Here is an 18,249-nt window from a genome sequence, read left to right on the forward strand (position 1 = left end):
AATTAAATTAAATTACTGTTAAGTACCCTGTAATGGATACATATAATTAGTTTAGAATGCCTTACATATATATTTATTCTATGCTATGCGTTGCCTCTAAGTAATCTAATTTACTCTATTGAATTTTGCCAACCCATGTGAGAAGAAAAGGCTCAGATCTACCCATTCAGTCATGACTTCTCTTTCTGCACAAATCCCACATGGCTTCAGCCCGACTTGCACCGCTGAGGGTCCTAGCACACCTCACTCTCACTGTAGAAATACACTGTCACTCACACCGTCACTTCCTCTGTAGGACTTTCTTGTATTCCTCTTGTTCTAAAGTCTTCACAGGTTCTGGGTACGTGAATTATTTCAATACATCTTTACCTTAACCCATCTCTCTGACTTCTATCTCCTTGATACACTTTTACAGCCAATACTTCATGCTAAGTGACCATGTATTGCACAGAATAAATACTTTTCATTGAAGTGATAATTAAAAAATTGTGTCAAAATGAGCCATTTACTGTTCATTGATACACTTTATATCTCTTGTTTTGAAATGCTTTCTCCAACATATTTATTTAGTAAAGCCAAGTATATGTTGTAGTGATTTTTAATTTTGACAATGAGATCTGCACGTGCAAAATGTTGTGTTTATTCGTGAACGCCATCCCGTTCCTCTGACAACGGTGATGCATCCGCTCCTTAGTGTTTGCATTTGCTCTTCCCCAGAGGAAGTTACAAGGTTCTTTGCAGTGATTATCTCACCTGGCTCTTCCACTGCAGTAATAGGAAGAGTCAGCGTTTGGAGGAGTCAGCAGGTGCCCTGGAGCTCACAGGCGTGCAGCTGACCTTGGCTGATCCTCCATACCATTCCACACCCCAGGGACAAAGCATTGAGTGAGACACGAGCTGCTGTCAGACAGATTTGTAAAACACTTAATAATACAGGGATGGGGCTGGCGTTGTGACACACTAGGTTAATCCTCCACCTGTGGCGCCGGCATCTCACATGGGTGCCGGTTCTGTCCCGGTTGCCCCTCTTCCAGGCCAGCTCTCTGCTGTGGCCCGGGAACGCAGTGGAGGATGGCACAAGTGCTTGGGCCCCTGCACCAGTGTGGGAGACTGGGCAGAAGCAACTGGCTCCTGGCTTTGGATAGGCACAGCGCCGGCCGTTGTGGCCATTTAGGGGGGTAAGCCATCAGATGGAAGACCTTATTCTCTGTCTCTCTCACTGTCTGTAACTCTACCTGTCAAGTAAATAAATAAAATCTTAAAAAAAAAAAAGAAGTAATACAGGGCCGGCGCTGTGCCCCAGTGACTTAAGCTGCCACCTGTGACACAGGTATCCCATTTGAAATGCTTGAGAGACCAGAATAGAATTCCTTTTTCAGATTCCACATATGGATGAAATCACACAGTATCTGTCTTTTGGTGTCTGGATTATTTTGTTTAACATAATTACAAGTTGACACAAATGATAAAACATCCTTTTTATGGCTGAGTAGTAGTCCACATTGTCTTCATTCATTCACTCGTTGATGGATGCTTGGGTTCTTTCCATTTCTTGGCTACTGGAAACAGTACTGCAGTTAATGTGGGAGTCCACATGTGTCTCTTCAGCACACTGATTCAGTTCCTTTGGCTATATACCCAATAATGGAATTGCTGGATCATCCATGGTAGCTTCATTTTCAGTTTTTGGAGGACCCACCATACTGTTTTCCATGATGGCTCTACATTACAAACCAACCAACAGTGTGGAAGGCTTCCCTCTCTTTCCATCTTCACCAACACTTGCTACCTTTTGTCTTTTATTAATAGCAGCCATTCTAACTATAGTAAGGTGGCATCTCATAGTTTTGATTTGCATTTCATATATCTGTGGACCATTTGTATGTCTTCCCTTGAGAAATGTCTGTTTAGGTTCTTTTCCAGTTGATTTCTAAAAATCTTAGAGGCTAAGATGTGTAGGAGATAAATGTGTAGGAAATAGCTATGTGTTACTGTGATTTTCAAATTATTCAACCATTTCTATCAAAAACCTACACCAATGAACATCCTCTTACCCAGACTTATCCTGAGCCTGTTTTGTGAACACTAACTTTATAGGATGTAGTTGATATTAGATGAAATTTTTAAGAAATGGTTTTGTGGTTTCAAAAAAAGAGGCTTAAATCAAATTAATTATTTTTCTATAGAAAATATATGTGTTGTGAATTTCTGGTACTTAATGATTAAAAGTTTCTTTTCTTTTGCTCTATGTTGTTTGAGTGCACAATACTTTGGGGACCTGCATCATGAGTATAAACACTGCAAAACACAAAGAAGGAAACTTTACTGATAAGAAATCCCAGTGACATATCACTTAGATTATGATCTGATTATCATCCATACTCTTTATTATATTTTTTCAAAAGCCTCATTGTTTCTGCAATGGCAGCATTATGAATGCACCGCTTTGTTAACTCAGCAACCTGAGTAGAAGTTAATAGTTTAGCACCTCTGTGGCTGAATGAGTACATTCGAAAGGGGGCTCACAGTCCAATCCTGGATCCAGTAGCTGAATTCTGTCACAGCGGGGGAAGCGATTGCTTTTGCAAACTGCATTCATTTATTCCCTTAATATATGTGTGCTATAAAACGGCTCTCCTGGGGCCCAGAAGCACAAAGCTTAGCCTGTTGTCTCAAAGCAACTGTTTGCAGTTTGGGGGCTTAATGCTGTCCCCAGGTGGGCATGGCTCAGGCTCCAGTTCTCCCCAATCTCTGGTGTGGTGCAAGAAGCAGCTGAGGCCACAGCTGGAGCTCTTGTTACCTTCCCCGCAGGAACTCTTTTCCCTTCAACTGAGCTTGGTTGGTGCCTTTAGTAAAACGCCACAGTCAATTTGTTGTTCATGAAAGAGCTATAATAATCTATTGCCAAAAATCCATGCGAGGAGTTCCAGCCAGTTCTGGCCTCAGCCCCACACTAGAGCAGTCACCAAAGCCTGGCCTTCTCACTGGTCCTCTGTTCCTTTCTCATTCTAATGATATTCATTCATTTGGTCTGTTCAATCAGGTTAAACACACATCAAAGTTATGTAAAGAACCCCTGCATTTTTTCTATGAAATAATCACATTCCATTTTTACAAATTTAATTTAGATGAAGCTCTTTTATTTGAGTTTTCTTACTCTTGACCCAAGTGAAAGGAATTTGCCATTTTAAAAAACCTCTGACACACAGTGCTTGTTTTAAGAATTCAGAGCCATTTGTAGAAATGAAGTTTTCTCAGCAGTCCCTCTTCCAGACTATCTAAGTTTTGTTTTCTTTTATTTTTTTTTTATTGATTTGAAAGGAAGATAGAGAGAGAGAGCAAGAGGCAGGCAGACAGACGTGGATGGATGAATGGATAGATAGATAGATTGAATGAATTTCCAACACTGGTTCATTCCCTTAATGCCTGCAATAGCCAGGCCTAGGCTAAGCTGAAACCAGGAGCCCAGAACTCAGTCCAAGTCTCCCCTATGGGTGGCAGGGACCCGAGTACTTAAGCCATTATCAGTGCTTCCCAAAGTGCACAGTACAGGAAGCTGGAATTGGAAACAGAACCAGGACTGAACCCAGGTACTCTAGTGTGCACTGTGGGAGTGCCAACCAGCGTCTTAACCACTGAGCTAAATGCTGACCTCCAGACTAGTAAAACAAAGCAAAACAGAACAAAATCAAAACACACTGGCCTAGTCCAAGAGTTGATTTCTAGAAAATTCTGGATCAGAAAACCCTTAATTTAACTAAGATTTAACTTTCACACACTATATTATGGTTAAAAAAAATGCAAAATCTATGTACAGTGGTGATGGACTAATTGAGTCAATAGTACCTGACATTGGCCATGATAATCTATAAAAAGCATTAATGGGTTGTGACAATGTCAGTGACTATCAAATGAACAAGTCAGTTTCCAAGTAGCTTAGTTTTGTCAGCTAGAAATATATACAACTATGTAGACATAGAAGGAAGATTGAAAGGGGTGGTTCCATGGGTACATAGGTAAGAATGTAGCTGAGGGCCTAAGTTTAGATTTAAACAGAGTGAAGTAGGACTTTGGGAAGATTAGTTTGCCTTTTGAAGCCTTAGTTTTCTTTGTATTTAAAAAGAGGATAACAATGCCTAACTCTATATGACGGTTGGATAAATACAAGTACAGATCTGTTAGTACAACAGAAGTGCTCAGTAAGGTAGATAGTAACAATAATATTTTACTTACACACTCACTAACAGTGGGTATTTTCATATAAAAGCTTTGCTACTATTTATTATTCTTAAGTGTTTATATAAAAATATATCATGTATATGAGGGGACTTCAAAAAGGTTGTGGAGAAATGGAGTTAAAATTATGAATTTATTTTGCTGCAAAAAGTTTTTGTGCAAAAATTATTATATTCATAAGACATGGAAAATGCATATCATAAAAAACTGAATAGGGATTTAGAAACTGTTCTGCACAAAAATAAATTCATACTTTTAATTCCATTTCCCATGAGCTTTTAAATTTTTATTTATTTATTTATTTGTTTTCATTTTATTTGAAAGGCAAAGAGACAGAGAAAGATCTTACACCTGATGGCTCACTCACCAAATGCCCGTAACAGCGCAGGCTGGGCCAGACCAAAGCCAAGAGCCAAGAATTCCATCTGGGTCTCCCACAATGGTATAGGGACCTAAGTACATGAGCAAGGGTCTGCATTAGCAGGGAGCTTGAGTCAGGATCTTGAGTCAGGAATCAAACCCAGGTAGTCATCTGATGTGGGATTTGCATATCTTAACCACCAGGCTATAAATATTCATTGTCTATGAACTTCTTGAAATACCTTCATAAGATATAAATTAATACAGACTGAAATTACATAAAATGTAAATTGATATATATGAAGGTACTTCAAGAATTTGTGGAAAGTGGAATTAAATTTATTTGTGCAAAAAAAATTTTCTTTTACATTTTTATATATTTGAAAGCCAGAGAGACAAAGACAGACAGACAGAGAAAAAGATGGAGAGAGATTTCCTATCTCCTGTTTTACTCCTCAAATGCCCCAACAGCTGGGGTTTATTGGGCTGGGCCAAAGCACTCAATCTGGCATCCCACTTCAGTGGCAAGGACCCAACTACTTGAGCCATGCTCTGCTGCTTCGCAGGGTGCACACTAGATGGACACTAGAATGGAGAGCAGAGTCAGGACTCTCAAGCTATAGAACTCTTTCATAGAATCCAGGTGCCCCAGGCAGCAGGGTTTTTTTTTAAACTTTTATTTAATGAATATAAATTTCCAAAGTACAGCTTATGGATTACAATGGCTTCCCCCCCCCCACAACTTCCCTCCCACCCGCAGCCCTCCCCTTTCCCACTCCCTCTCCCCTTCCATTCACATCAAGATTCATTTTCTTTTTATTTTATTTTATTTTATTTTATTTTATTTTATTTTATTTATTTTTTGACAGGCAGAGTGGATAGTGAGAGAGAGAGACAGAGAGAAAGGTCTTCCTTTGCCATTGGTTCATCCTCCAATGGCCGCCGTGGCCGGCGCACCGCGCTGATCCGAAGGCAGGAGCCAGGTGCTTATCCTGGTCTCCCATGCGGGTGCAGGGCCCAAGCACTTGGGCCATCCTGCACTGCACTCCCGGGCCACAGCAGAGAGATGGCCTGGAAGAGGGGCAACCGGGACAGAATCCGGCGCCCCGACCGGGACTAGAACCTGGTGTGCCAGTGCCGCAAGGCGGAGGATTAGCCTAGTGAGCCGCGGCGCCGGCCAAGATTCATTTTCATTTCTCTTATATACAGAAGACCAGTTTAGTATATATTAAGTAAAGATTTCAACAATTTGCACCCACATAGAAACACAAAGTGAAAAATACTGTTTGAGGCCGGCGCCGTGGCTTAACAGGCTAATCCTCCGCCTTGCGGCGCCGGCACACCGGGTTCTAGTCCTGGTTGGGGCGCCGGATTCTATCCCGGTTGCCTCTCTTCCAGGCCAGCTCTCTGCTATGGCCCGGGAAGGCAGTGGAGGATGGCCCAAGTCCTTGGGCCCTGCACCCGCATGGGAGACCGGGAGAAGCACCTGGCTCCTGGCTTCGGATCAGCACGATGCGCTGGCCGCAGCGGCCATTGGAGGGTGAACCAACGGCAAAAAGGAAGACCTTTCTCTCTGTCTCTCTCTCACTATCCACTCTGCCTGTCAAAAAAAAAAAAAAAAAAGAAAAATACTGTTTGAGTACTAGTTATAGCATTAACTCACAATGTACAGCGCATTAAGGACAGAGATCCTACATGAGGAGTAAGTGCACAGTGGCTCCTCTTGTTGACTTAACAATTTGACACTCTTGTTTATGGCATCAGTAATCTCCCTAGGCTCCAGTCATGAGTTGCCAAGGCTATGGAAGCCTTTAGAGTTCATCAACTCTTTATCATATTTACTGCACAGATCCTGCCCCAATGTGCAAAATCTCCTGAAATCCATGTACACAGAGGAACTTAAAAAGTTTAGGGGGTGGGGTGTCGGGATTTGACCTGTGTTAGGATGCTGCTTGGGATGCCTGTCTCCAGTATTACCAAGTGACTTGGTTCCTGCCGTCCACATGGAGATTGGAACTGAATTCTTGGCTCCTGGCTTTGGCCAGCCCCAGCCCCAGTGCTGCATTCCATTCCAATGGGTGGAAGCTGTTTCTCACTTTCTATCTGTTACTTCTTTCTCTGTCTCTTGTGGGGGGCAAGTTAAAAAAAAAATCATGGAAAATACACATTATTTAAGAACTAACTATACTTGTATTTTTAAAAAAAAATTGCACCAAAATAAACTTATTTTAATATTTATTTATTTAAGTTATTGGAAAGGTAGAGAAATAGAGCTAAAGAGGAAGAGAACTCCCCTCTGCTGTTTCACTCTTCAAAACAGCTGGAGCTGTTCCAGGAGCCAGGAACTCAATTTGGTTCTGCATATGGGTGGTGGGGACCCAACTACCTGAGCCATCACCTCTGCCTGGAGCTTGAGCGCCGAACTGGAACTTGAACCCCAGCACCTTAACATGGAACATGGGTGTCCCAACTGACATATTAATTGCTGAGTCAAATGACCACCCCAAACCCATTTTCATGAGCTTTTTGAAATACTCTCCTATATACATACCTTTCCTTGCTATATATAGGCCTATGATTCACTTCCTGTCTCTGACCAAATCCTATCTTTATTTTCTTCACAACTTATTCCACCTTTGAAGTTCCTGTCTTATTATTTCCACTGACAAGTTCATCTCCAGAAGTTGCAAAACAGGTTGAACAGCTCTAAAACCAAAAATCTAAACGCCAAGATTTCTTCAAAGTCTGAAACCATCTTAGTGTTAACATGATGCCACTAGTGGAAAATTCCACACAATGAGACTCAGTTTCATGCAAAAGCATTATTTAAAATATTATTTTAAAAATATGATTTAGAGGCAAGTGCTGTGGCGTAGCAGTTAAAGCTACCACCTGCAGTGCCGGGATCCCATATAGGTACCAGTGAGCTCCACTTCCAATCCAGCTCTCTGCTATGGCCTGGAAAAGCAGTAGAAAATGGCCCGAGTCCTTGGGCCCCTGCACCTACTCAGTCGACCCAGAAGAAGCTCTTGGCTCCTGACTTCGGACAGGCACGGCTCTGGCCATTGCAGCCAACTGGGGAGTGAACAAGTGGATAGAAGACCTCTCTCTCTTTGTCTCTGCCTCTCCTTCTCTGTGTGACGCTTTCAAATAAATAAATAAATCTTAAAATAAATAAATAAGAAATATACATTTAAAATTATTAAAAAATAATGTCAGCTATAAATAAGCAAATGAATTTTGCATTTAGTCTTGGGTCCCATTCCTAAGATATCTCCTTATATATATGCAAATATTCTAAAATCAAAAAAAAAAAAATTGAAACACTCTGGTCCTAAGCACCTTGGATAAGGAACACTCAACCTGTATCAGCACAGAATTCTGACTCCCTGGATTTTCCATACTCCAAATTCATTTTGTAAACCTAAGTCTGCAGAACTTTTTCATCATATCACCTAGTCATCTCATGAGCATTTTCTTGCCACAGTTTATTCCTTATTATATGGGTGAGCAGAAAACATTCCAAGAATCACTTTTCATGTGGCTTTCACTAATAGTAATAAATACCATGATTTTAGCCCTGCACGTTGACACAACACCCGGTCATTCACTGCAGTGGCATTCTGGGTAATGGTCTAGCCCCGCTGTGCAGGACGTGGCTGGACTGCATTGTGTGCTGAATGGTGTGAGAAGTCTGCCAGTAGCTATTAAACGCTGTTGTCTTCCACTCACAGCAGAGTGAGCTTAGCCAGGACACATTCTGTTGAGGTGCTGTGTGCTGGCCAGCCAAGCTGGCAACTCAATATATTGCCTCTTATTCCCATTTTCATTACCTTTGGATGCTTCCCAAAGTCACAGATGGTGTGTGTATTACCTTCCCAGATACAGTCCTCTCCTCCTCTTCCAGCTGAAGGCCTTCCTCCTCTCCACCTCACCCTGCAGCCCTCACTGCCTGCATGCCCTGTTCCTGTTAGATCCCAGTCCTATCAATAAATACCATGCAAGTGTGAAAGTTATCTAAATGCCAACTGCTGCTGTTCTCAAAACATATGCCCAAGTGGAGGTATATGTTTATATTTTCTACATGTTATTTTATACATATGGACTTCACATGTTTGGGATGTTATCTCATGTGTGTTATCTTATACATATATATTTCTCTTTTTTCCCCTAAAATCATGACTGAGAATCTCATTTCATTGAAATCAGAAAAGGCCAGCAAATGGCACTGTCTCTTTTGTACGGTGGCAGAACAGGTGACTCTGAGATGCTCCCCGGTGAAATGCAGCCACCAAGTCAGACTAAGAACTAAACCCAGATCTCCCCATTCCAAGTGCAGTATCATTTCCCTATGACTAAAAGAAAAAAGCATACTAGATCCACTTTTCTTGGTACAGTATGCATGACAAAATCAACTTAAGTACACAAATTAATGGAAGAGATCCCGAATTCAAAGGCTGTTTTAACATTTTCTGTGTTTCCTTCTAGCTTTGACTTTTATCCATCCAACATAAAATATTTTCTAGCTGCTAGTATATTTAAGTGTTTAACTACTTCAGCTAGATTGTAAATGACTGAATTCATACTGGTCATGCTTACTTAACAACATAATTCCTTAGCATGTTTTTGGGAATTGGTTTAGTTCTTTATAATATTTCTAGCATGTGAAGGAAACACTTGATTGTTAAGTAATTTCATAAGACTCTGCAGTTAGTGAAATGCTTTGTGGAACCTTCTAGGCAGAAATTGAGGGCCTTTTATTTTATCATTAATAAAAGTGAAACACTATGAAGTGGTTGGACCATACAAATGCAATAACAACTAAATTTCCTCTTTCCCCTTTTCCTCCTTAGCTTAAAAGGAGCTGATGCCGGCAATGGAATCAGAGTGTTTGTACCTGACATTGGCATGTTCATTGCGAGTCTGGCCATCTGGCTCATCTGTAGAAATATCGTTCAGAAACCAGTGACGGAAGAAGCGGCACAATATAATCCAGAGTTCGAGAATGAAGAATTGGTAAATCGCACTGCATTTGCCTTCCTTTGATTTCTGAGGACCTGCCCCCTTAATAGGGTATAGAACTGTAATAGTAATTGCCAAATATGCAGTACACTGTATGACTTATGGTGCTGTTGACACAGTGTTAGCAGTCGTTCTACACAGCAACCTTGGGTAGTGCCAATGGGCAGTCACTCCCATCACACCTTAAGATGGGCAGACGTTCTCACTACACCTTAGTGATGGGGAGACAGGCTCAGAAGTTCTGAGTACCACACTCCACAAGGTATCCATCAGGTAAGGGCTGGGACTACCTCAAACTATCACTTACTATTATCTCAGATGGCCAACCTTGTAAAGCCATCCACATATCATGGTCCAGTTGGATGGAGAACTTTGTAAATGTGAAATATTTAGAGAAGAAGTAAAATCTGGTAGTTAAAGGAGAAAAAGTTGAATTCCCCTTGAAAAGAAGCTTTCCAGCCTGTGCCCCTTGCCTCTCAGTCTAGTGATGTTAACCCAACATGCTTTGATCAAGGGACTTGAAAGCACTGCAAAGGAAAGATATTGATTGGGAAAAGAACGGAAATTGAAGAGAGGTATGGATGGTGGGGGAAATGTGTGAAGCTTAATGAGCGGAAAGTCTTCAGAAATGTCCTTTGGTAGGAGCGCACTGGGGTTGACTCTGGGTGTAGGGTATGTGTCACGACGGCTCACACTGTCACTCGCCCACTCTGGAGGAACAGAGTTGTGTTCTGGTGGCTGTACTTAATTAAGAGAGTCTAGGTGACATCAAATGAACAAGTTGCTGATTTAGTAATGGAGCAATGCAACGTACAAAGAAAAAAGTTGAAAAGAAAGACTTGGAGATTTGACATGGGCTATTTTAACTACCAAACGGTTTCAGTTATAAGCTGTGGTAAGACGTTGAATTTGTAAAACCAAAGTTGATTGAAATTACTTGTGCTTGTTAACCACTAAGAAGGAAAATTCTCAATTATGGCAAATGACTTATGTGCCTCACAAATAATCAGAAAATTGCCTTCTGTGCTGATTTAAAAAGCAATAAGAAGAGGATACAATTCAATAAAACTATATAAACTAGAAATGACCTTATTTCCTAACATCCTTATGGGTAAAAGCTAGGGACTCACATTGCATATCAATAATCTGCCATTTTCAGGCAAACATTACAAAGGAACTGGTTGAAAAAAAAAATTGTAACAGAGTAGCTACTAGCAGCATTCTGCATTGGAATCTACCAACTACAGAATTTGTGAGTGAATGGAAAATGGGTATAAGTATGAAAGTGATTTTTCTTGTTATTGACTTTATCATTTGAAGAAGAGAATTTGGCATTTGAATATCTGCTTTGATGCTTGACTTTGATTTTATAGTATTTATAGTTTTTCAAATGATCTTACTTCAATAATCACTACCAGGAATGGCCTGAGTTTGGTGGAAGTAACCTCATTAACTGAAGTTCTGCAGGCTTAGGACTTTTTGTCACTATTTATAAAAACAAGACATTCTCTCAGTTATTTCATATCATAGATGGAGGATAAAGGGTAAATATTAAAAATGGACAGACTCTGAAGTGAGACCTGGAAGCTAACAGGTAGTGGCTGTGTGATGTTGAGACAATTGTTCTCTTTCTTCTACAAACTGAATAACAATACTAGATCACATTGTAGTGAGTACTAAATGACAATATCAAAGGAAAATCCCCCAAAACCTAGTAACTGCTTATTGTGATAGCTCAGTAAATTGCTACCTGCTCTCCCCATTTTGTTTTTTTCCAAATTTGAGAGATACTAGAGCAATTTCCAGGTCAGGATCCCCTTAAAATTATAGGACTGTGTTTCCTGGTTCTTATTCCAAGTCCTTGCCCCTGTGTGAGATAAGAATTTAAAGCAGATGAATAAATAATGTGTGAAAATAAGAGCAGGATTTATTTAAAGTGGCAGAGTATGAGTGCAGGTAACTCCATGAGGAGAAAACACCATCCGAGGGCCAGAGAGGCACCCACAAGGCCAGAGTGTGGGAGAGGGCAAAAGAAGGAACCCAAAGGGGTCTCTCTCACATCCAGCAGTCCCTTTACTGAGGCAGGGGGTAGTGCCCTGATTGAATATACAAACGGGGTGGAGTTTGGGCCGGGTGTAGTGTGTGTGAGATTTTCTGGGAGTTTCATGGCAACTCCTTGCAGAGGTTCACTTCCAGGTGGTCACCACGGTGTCTCCTCCTTCCCTGACCTGCAGGACATGCAAGTGTTTTCTGGGAAGCTGGGTGTGCTGGGTTGTCCTGTAAGGAGGTGGAGCTACAGTGCAAGGCTACACAGAAACTGTGGGAAAATCTTCCAACTCATTATTCAGGAGCTTACTTCCTGCCTGGCTTCCCCATTGTCAGAAACTTAAATTGGACCATGCATTTGAGATTCACTGCCTTGATGGAAGCCTCCTTCTCTACCCTTTATAGCTGTCAGCCACAGATGGACCACACAGCTTCTTATGAAGAGAATGCTGTCACTAAGGACGCATGTGCTCTGCCATGGGACTAGGGGAGCCTGCGTTGTCAGCAGAGCCTCAGCAGGCTTGGGTCCTGGCTCAGGGCTCTGCCTCTGATGAAGAAGAAAGCACAATGCTGTTACCTAGATTCATCCTGATCACCTTTCCTTTCTGATCTCATTCAGTTTTCAGAAACAGACTTCAAACTCCTGTCCCATCTGAAATGAGTTCCAATATCCACACCTTATATATGCAATCACAACAAAGACAACATTAACTAGAGACAGCATTAACTAAACTCTAAATGTAATTCTTTCCAGGTTTGAAAAGATGAAATGCTATTATTAGGGGGTTGTTTTCCTCCTCGGTTAAGTTTCCTTGGAGCTAATTTATCCATTAATTTCCATTCTCTTAGCCCATTCCAGGCCATCAGGTAATCTATGAGAAATGGGTGGTGAACGAATCCTGAGACTCAGCCACAAAGAAATATTTCTTACCTATGACAACCTGGGCTCAAATCTGAAAGGAATATACATGGCCAAAATAAGCAGGAGAATTTATTTTATTTTTGAAGGCCCCAACACACTTCCTGCTGCTTATAAATCTTGGCTTTCGTGCTCTCCAATGTTTGGCTTTTGAGGATTCTGAAAGAATAGTGTTTGCTGGCACTGTTCCTTCTTTCATTTATCTCAGTGAGAAGTGGCAAGATTAATCCACTGGTGCCTGGGAGAGTTCCTTTTCAAGTGCAGCATTGTTTTAAAGCAGCAGCTTTTTTCCCTGGAAAAGACCCACCAGTGTCTAGTAATCATCACTGATTTGATGATGGGGCTCCAGGCCACTGCTGGTTTAAAGTTATTCACAAATCCAAGGAATCCCGGAACACCCCCCAGGGAAGCCAAGAGGGCATTGTGGGAGGTTTTGCATTGCAGAAAGCAGACTCAACAAGGAAACCACAGGCCTCCGATGCCACGAAGACGCTGTCTCAACCAACACGCCTGTGGTCTGGTCTATTTGTTTTCATTCAGAAGCGGATCTACAAATCACAGCTGGGAGAAAGGTTTCTATTCTGAAATCCTTCAAAATGAGCCATATTTTAAAAATTGAATTGTAGAAAAGAATTATCTATGCAATAAAATGATAAACAAAAGTTCATGGAAATGCATATTTGAACAACTACACATGAATTGCAAAAGTTGTTGGCCAAAATGAACTTATCTTTTAAATTCATTTTTCCATGAACTATCTGAAACTCTCTTATATAATTTCAACAAACTGATGTTATCTGTATATCCCTATATGAATACCTCTTTTTTCACTATTTCACAAGTTTCGAGAACTTATTTGTATTTTTAAGCAAATAGGAGTTATGTTTTATATATTGTTTAACATTTAGACAAATTTCTGTTGAATCAAATGTTCACTCGGGCAGGAGTCAGTCATAACCTTGTATACGTGAATGGGTGTCTCCTTAGTCATCTAACACATGAAATTTGAAGGAAAACAAGAACATTCCGGTGGGAAGCCATCCGCTGTCTGCTACAAACCAAGGACCACAGCATTAGCCTCCTGCTCGTGTTAATTTGGAAATTCAAACTGAGCCTCAGACCTGCCCTCTGCTTTCTAATCCTCAAGTCCCTTAGGCTCTCAGGGTGTCTGCCCCCGGGTGTCCCGGAGCCACCTGGGCTGTAGCTCCAAGGTCTGTGTCCTGATAGGGTGGCATTCAGCATTTGCTCAACTCTAACCTGAGATTTAGTCCAAAGTTGTCCACTTGAAATTTCCCAGGCGCAGAGGAAGAGCATTTCTCAAGCAGGCAGGGGAGAGCATTTGAAATGTGGAACCTGTTGGAGGAGGCTGGGCTGCTGCCCGGTGGCCCTGCAGATCTCACACTCCATGACTTGTGATGAATCAAAACTGGTGTTCGTGGTGGTTCTGGGGGCACTGCTGGTGCTGCTGTCAGTGACAGAGACGTGTCTTTTCGGCTTCTCAAGGTCACTGTCAAACTGAGCTGAACCTCCTGTCCTGTGCATCTTTGGATATAGCACACCTGCTCTGCCGACGTGAGGCGAAACTAATGCAGAGCTTGGCATGGAGTGGCTTTCCAAGCCATCAGTATGAGCCGAAGAGAAAGCTTTTTAGTGGGAGATGATCAGGAGCCTGTTGTCTTCAGGAACCTTTCAGGATTTGTTCCGGAGACTTAGTGCACTTTGGATGCAGGATAAGCTTTATTTCCCCCACTGTCTTCTCACCTGGTCGCCAGCTGGGATCGGAGATGCCCACTCTTCCAGCCCTCCGGCAATGACACACCTGGAGAGTAGGGCTGACCACCGTGGATCAGAGGAGTCTGTTTTGCCCAGAAAGACAGGAACATCGTATGGACAATATGTGCTTTGAGTGAGCTTTGCCTAACATGGACTGGACATGCATTTTCTAGCAGAAGTAACTGAACAAATTAGCAATTAAGGAGTCAGCTAAAATGGCTTTAAAATATGAAAATGAAGCTCTTTCATATCAAGGACAATTTCACTTTTATTTCCTCCATTTGGTAACTCATTGAACAATATTTAACAGCGTGTACTTAGTCTGTATCTTTTACAAGGAATCAAATCTCCAAAGGAATCTTTTTCCTTTAACAATATTTCTAGATCAATATTTTGGAAATTCTCAGAGTATTTTCTTCTGTTCCTGGAATCAGTGATAGATGGTTTCATGTACTTGAGTTGCAAATACCAACAAAATACCCACATTGGAAACCTGGAAAGGGAAATTGCAGAGCCCCAGTAACCATTGGATGGGGTGGAGCAAGCCCTTGTCCTGGGGGGAGGAGCCAGAATGTCTGCATCTCCACGCCATCCACCCTCCAAGGAAGTAGTACCACTCAAGGAATTCCAGTCACTTTTTGGTGCCTTGTCTTCTTTAAGCTGAGAATATTCCTGAAATGGAGTCATTACCTAATGAATATAAATATGTTCTTGATATTGCTTTCAAAATGGTCATATGTCTGGGTATGGGAGAGACAGGCCCCACCCCTACTACCTCCATGTATTTTTTCTGCTAACTTTTCCCTTGCACTTCATACAAGCTCTGCCCATCATGTTGCTCAACCCAGAAACTTTGGAACAACCTTGGATTCCTTGGACCTCTTGTTCTGTCCACCAGCAAGTCCTCTGGGTTCTGCCTTCAAATTCTGTGTGAAATCAGCTCTGTCTGAACCCATGGCCATGCTCCTCAGGAAACAACCACTGCCTCTCAACAAGATCCAGAAAGAGCCCCCAAATGTGTGTCCACACTGCTAGTTTCCGTTCTTATGCTATCCCATGGGTACCATACATGCCATCTGATTATTCTTGAAAAATGATAAATTCAATTATGCCACTTTCCTAGATAAATCATTTCTTTTCTTATTGGATTCCCATGAACTTGTTAGAGCAGCAACCCAGCCTCGTAACCATGATGCTTGAGGTTCTGTGTGGCCTGGCTGCATCCTGCTTTCGCATCCTCACCCTTCACTGTGTCATGACCAGTACCCCCTCCCTGTGCCCGGGTGGGCCAACTCTTCCCTTTCGTGGCTCTGCCTTGCATTTCCCTCTGCTGTAGACACTGTTCTCCCAGTTCTTTGCAAGGCTGCCCCCTCATTGCCACAGAGGGAGGCCTGATCACCTTTCCAAAACAGGCTTCCCAGCTCATTCCCTATCACCAGGCTCCCTTTGTTCACATCATAAGCTGTTTCCTTCTGGCACCTCTGTGCCAAGGGCCTGCTGTGTGCTGGGATGGTCAAGATAGTTTCCAACATGGTTTATTTCTCTTGCTTTGCTTTCCAAGATCTCCATTCTTTGCATCACATTTACCTTGAGAATAACTGGAATAGGGCATTCCAAATCCCTATAGTCAGCTTGGTAATCTCTTTTCCTCTCAACGTCCTAAGGATCTTATGTTCTCATTTTATAGACAATTACACATACTCCCCCTGAGTGACTGCAAAACCACTGGGGTTCTGTGGAGGATACTCATGCATATCCCAACCTGGACCCCAAGCCGGCCTGGAACAGGGCCCAGGCTCACTCAGTAAGGAAGCGTTGAGTGCAGGGAAGAATGGGTGGAAAGGCAGAAGGCTGTTGACCCCCAGGCACTTCCAGCTCTACACCAGTTCTTGACAATGTCATAGCAAAGACCTGAAGATGTGAGTTTTGAGTGATTTCGAAAGGCTGCTTTTGTCATCAGTTCCTGAATGCTTTTTCTAGACAAAGTACCGGGGCCTGTCATTTAGGAGAGTTAAACTTAGCTGACTCTTTTCCAAGAGCAAATGGGTGGTGCAGGGTCAGTAATATTCTCTGGAACAAAGAGCAATGAGTAGATGTTCTAGGGGTGTGTGTGAATGCTGATTCACCTTTACGGTATTGCCATCAAATGATGTTTTTAAAGTAAATCTTAAAGAAAGTAAAGAATTAAAATAAATGGCCGGTCTGATTTGGCCAGTCTCCATTGCTTTACATTCCCCTTTCTAACTATGTTCAGAGGATGTCCACAGACTGATGCCCTCTCTAACGTGGTGACTTAACTTGAGGTGTTATTAGAAGTTCTAAGGCGACCCTGGAATATGCTCTAGACCTAAGCGGGAAGAAGCTCAAGGACAAGGTGGATATATATGGAGGAGCTGGGACTGGTTTGTTTTATTTGGCTTTGTTTTGAAAGCCTGGTAAATGCTGTAGCTGCTAGCCTGACTAATGGCTGTCAGCTAACTTGGTAAGTCTTCACCTGCCATTTGCTAAACGTGCCTGCTCCATAGATACAGGATTTGACAGCATCCACACACTCACTTTTCCAAATGAATCAGGGACCTGTTTAAACTGTTCTTAGACATTTGGAAAAAGCATCTTCCCAAAACAAGTCTAGCAACCAAATCAAATATTTGCTTTATCTGAGAAAAACTTCTCACGTTATGCTTACGTAACACCCGTGAGAGCACACAAACACGGCCACCTTCCCCTCTCTGCCTTCTGGCTTTGCTCGGCGCACGGGACTAAGGTTTCCCTTCTGCAGTGAGTCAGCCCCCTTGCCTTTTCCTTCCGAAGCTCTTCTGTTGAGACGAGCCCATTCTGTTAAGATAAATTGTTAACTTTGGATAATAAACAATGATAAACAACTGGTGACACTTTAGAAAAATGCTCTCTCCCGGATGATAGGGCTCCTTTCATTTAACTTTGGTGCACTCCCATAATAATGTTTTACAAAGCTTGGTTTCAGCCATGAAAAAGAGGAAAATGTATACAGCAGCATGCAAAGCTTGGGTCTGGGATCTGAAGTTTGGAACCTAAAGAGGGAGATAAAACGCTTCAATATATTTTGCACTTAAGGGAGTAAGCTAGGAGAGGATTCAAAGTATTTTCAAATTGTGACTGTTTAGCTGAACTCTGACATGAAACTCATGTATCAGAGGTTACCAGCATCAGCCTGGCCAGGAAATCTACACAGCCTGATTCTGAATCACCAAGGGGAGCGCTTTAATCACACGGATGTTCCGTTACAGTGAAATTCAGGAATTCACTCCCAGAATTTCTGATTCAGGAAGTTGGGGCTGAGCCTGGTCATCTATCCTCTTAAAGCTCCCCAGATGATCCTTGGGAATTATTTCAACCCAGAGTCCTTTAGTGCTTGGGGGGTAAGAACACATAGACATTCAGGTTCTACCAGCAGTAACTTATTGTGTCTCCTGTGTTCAGATTGGATAGAAACGGTGCCTAAAGGGCTGATGCTGTGGTCTGACGGTACTGGGACTGCTTCCAAGGGCAGGAGACTGTGTAGGGAGGGAGAGCAGCTGCTGCCTCCATGGTGCATTTAGACCCCATCCAGGGCAGAGAATAGGGTGACCTTGTGCAAAGTTGACTCCATAGCTCTTGGGACCTCACCTCCTGAAATGAGAGATGCTGCTCTCGTGAATATTTGTTATTGAATTTGAGAATCAGCCTCTTGTTTTAGTATTCACTTGATGTTATTTTATCTTTAGTTGATGAGGTGTAATTGTGTGTATTTCTGAGGTACAAAGTGTCATTTCAACACCTGTCCATGCTGTAGAATGTTCAGATTGTCCAATGAGCATGTCTGCCACCTCCAGTACTATTTCTTTGTGTTGAGAAGATTTGAAATCCTCTCTTTG

The 18,249-nt window shown here is 42.1% G+C and overlaps 1 protein-coding gene across 3 annotated transcripts in view; it reads left to right on the forward strand.

Moving 5' to 3' along the window:
* The window catches only part of PIEZO2 (piezo type mechanosensitive ion channel component 2), a 460,107-nt gene that overhangs the window by 266,336 nt on the left and 175,522 nt on the right, over window positions 1-18,249 (forward strand). For all 3 annotated transcript variants that reach the window (XM_062201352.1, XM_062201350.1, XM_062201351.1), the window contains exon 5: window positions 9,450-9,612. In XM_062201352.1, the coding sequence (XP_062057336.1) occupies window positions 9,450-9,612 (163 nt within the window). The remainder of the gene's footprint in view (window positions 1-9,449; window positions 9,613-18,249) is intronic.

Source organism: Lepus europaeus, chromosome 9 (assembly GCF_033115175.1).
Source record: "Lepus europaeus isolate LE1 chromosome 9, mLepTim1.pri, whole genome shotgun sequence".
In the NCBI taxonomy this organism is placed as follows: Eukaryota; Metazoa; Chordata; class Mammalia; order Lagomorpha; family Leporidae; genus Lepus; species Lepus europaeus.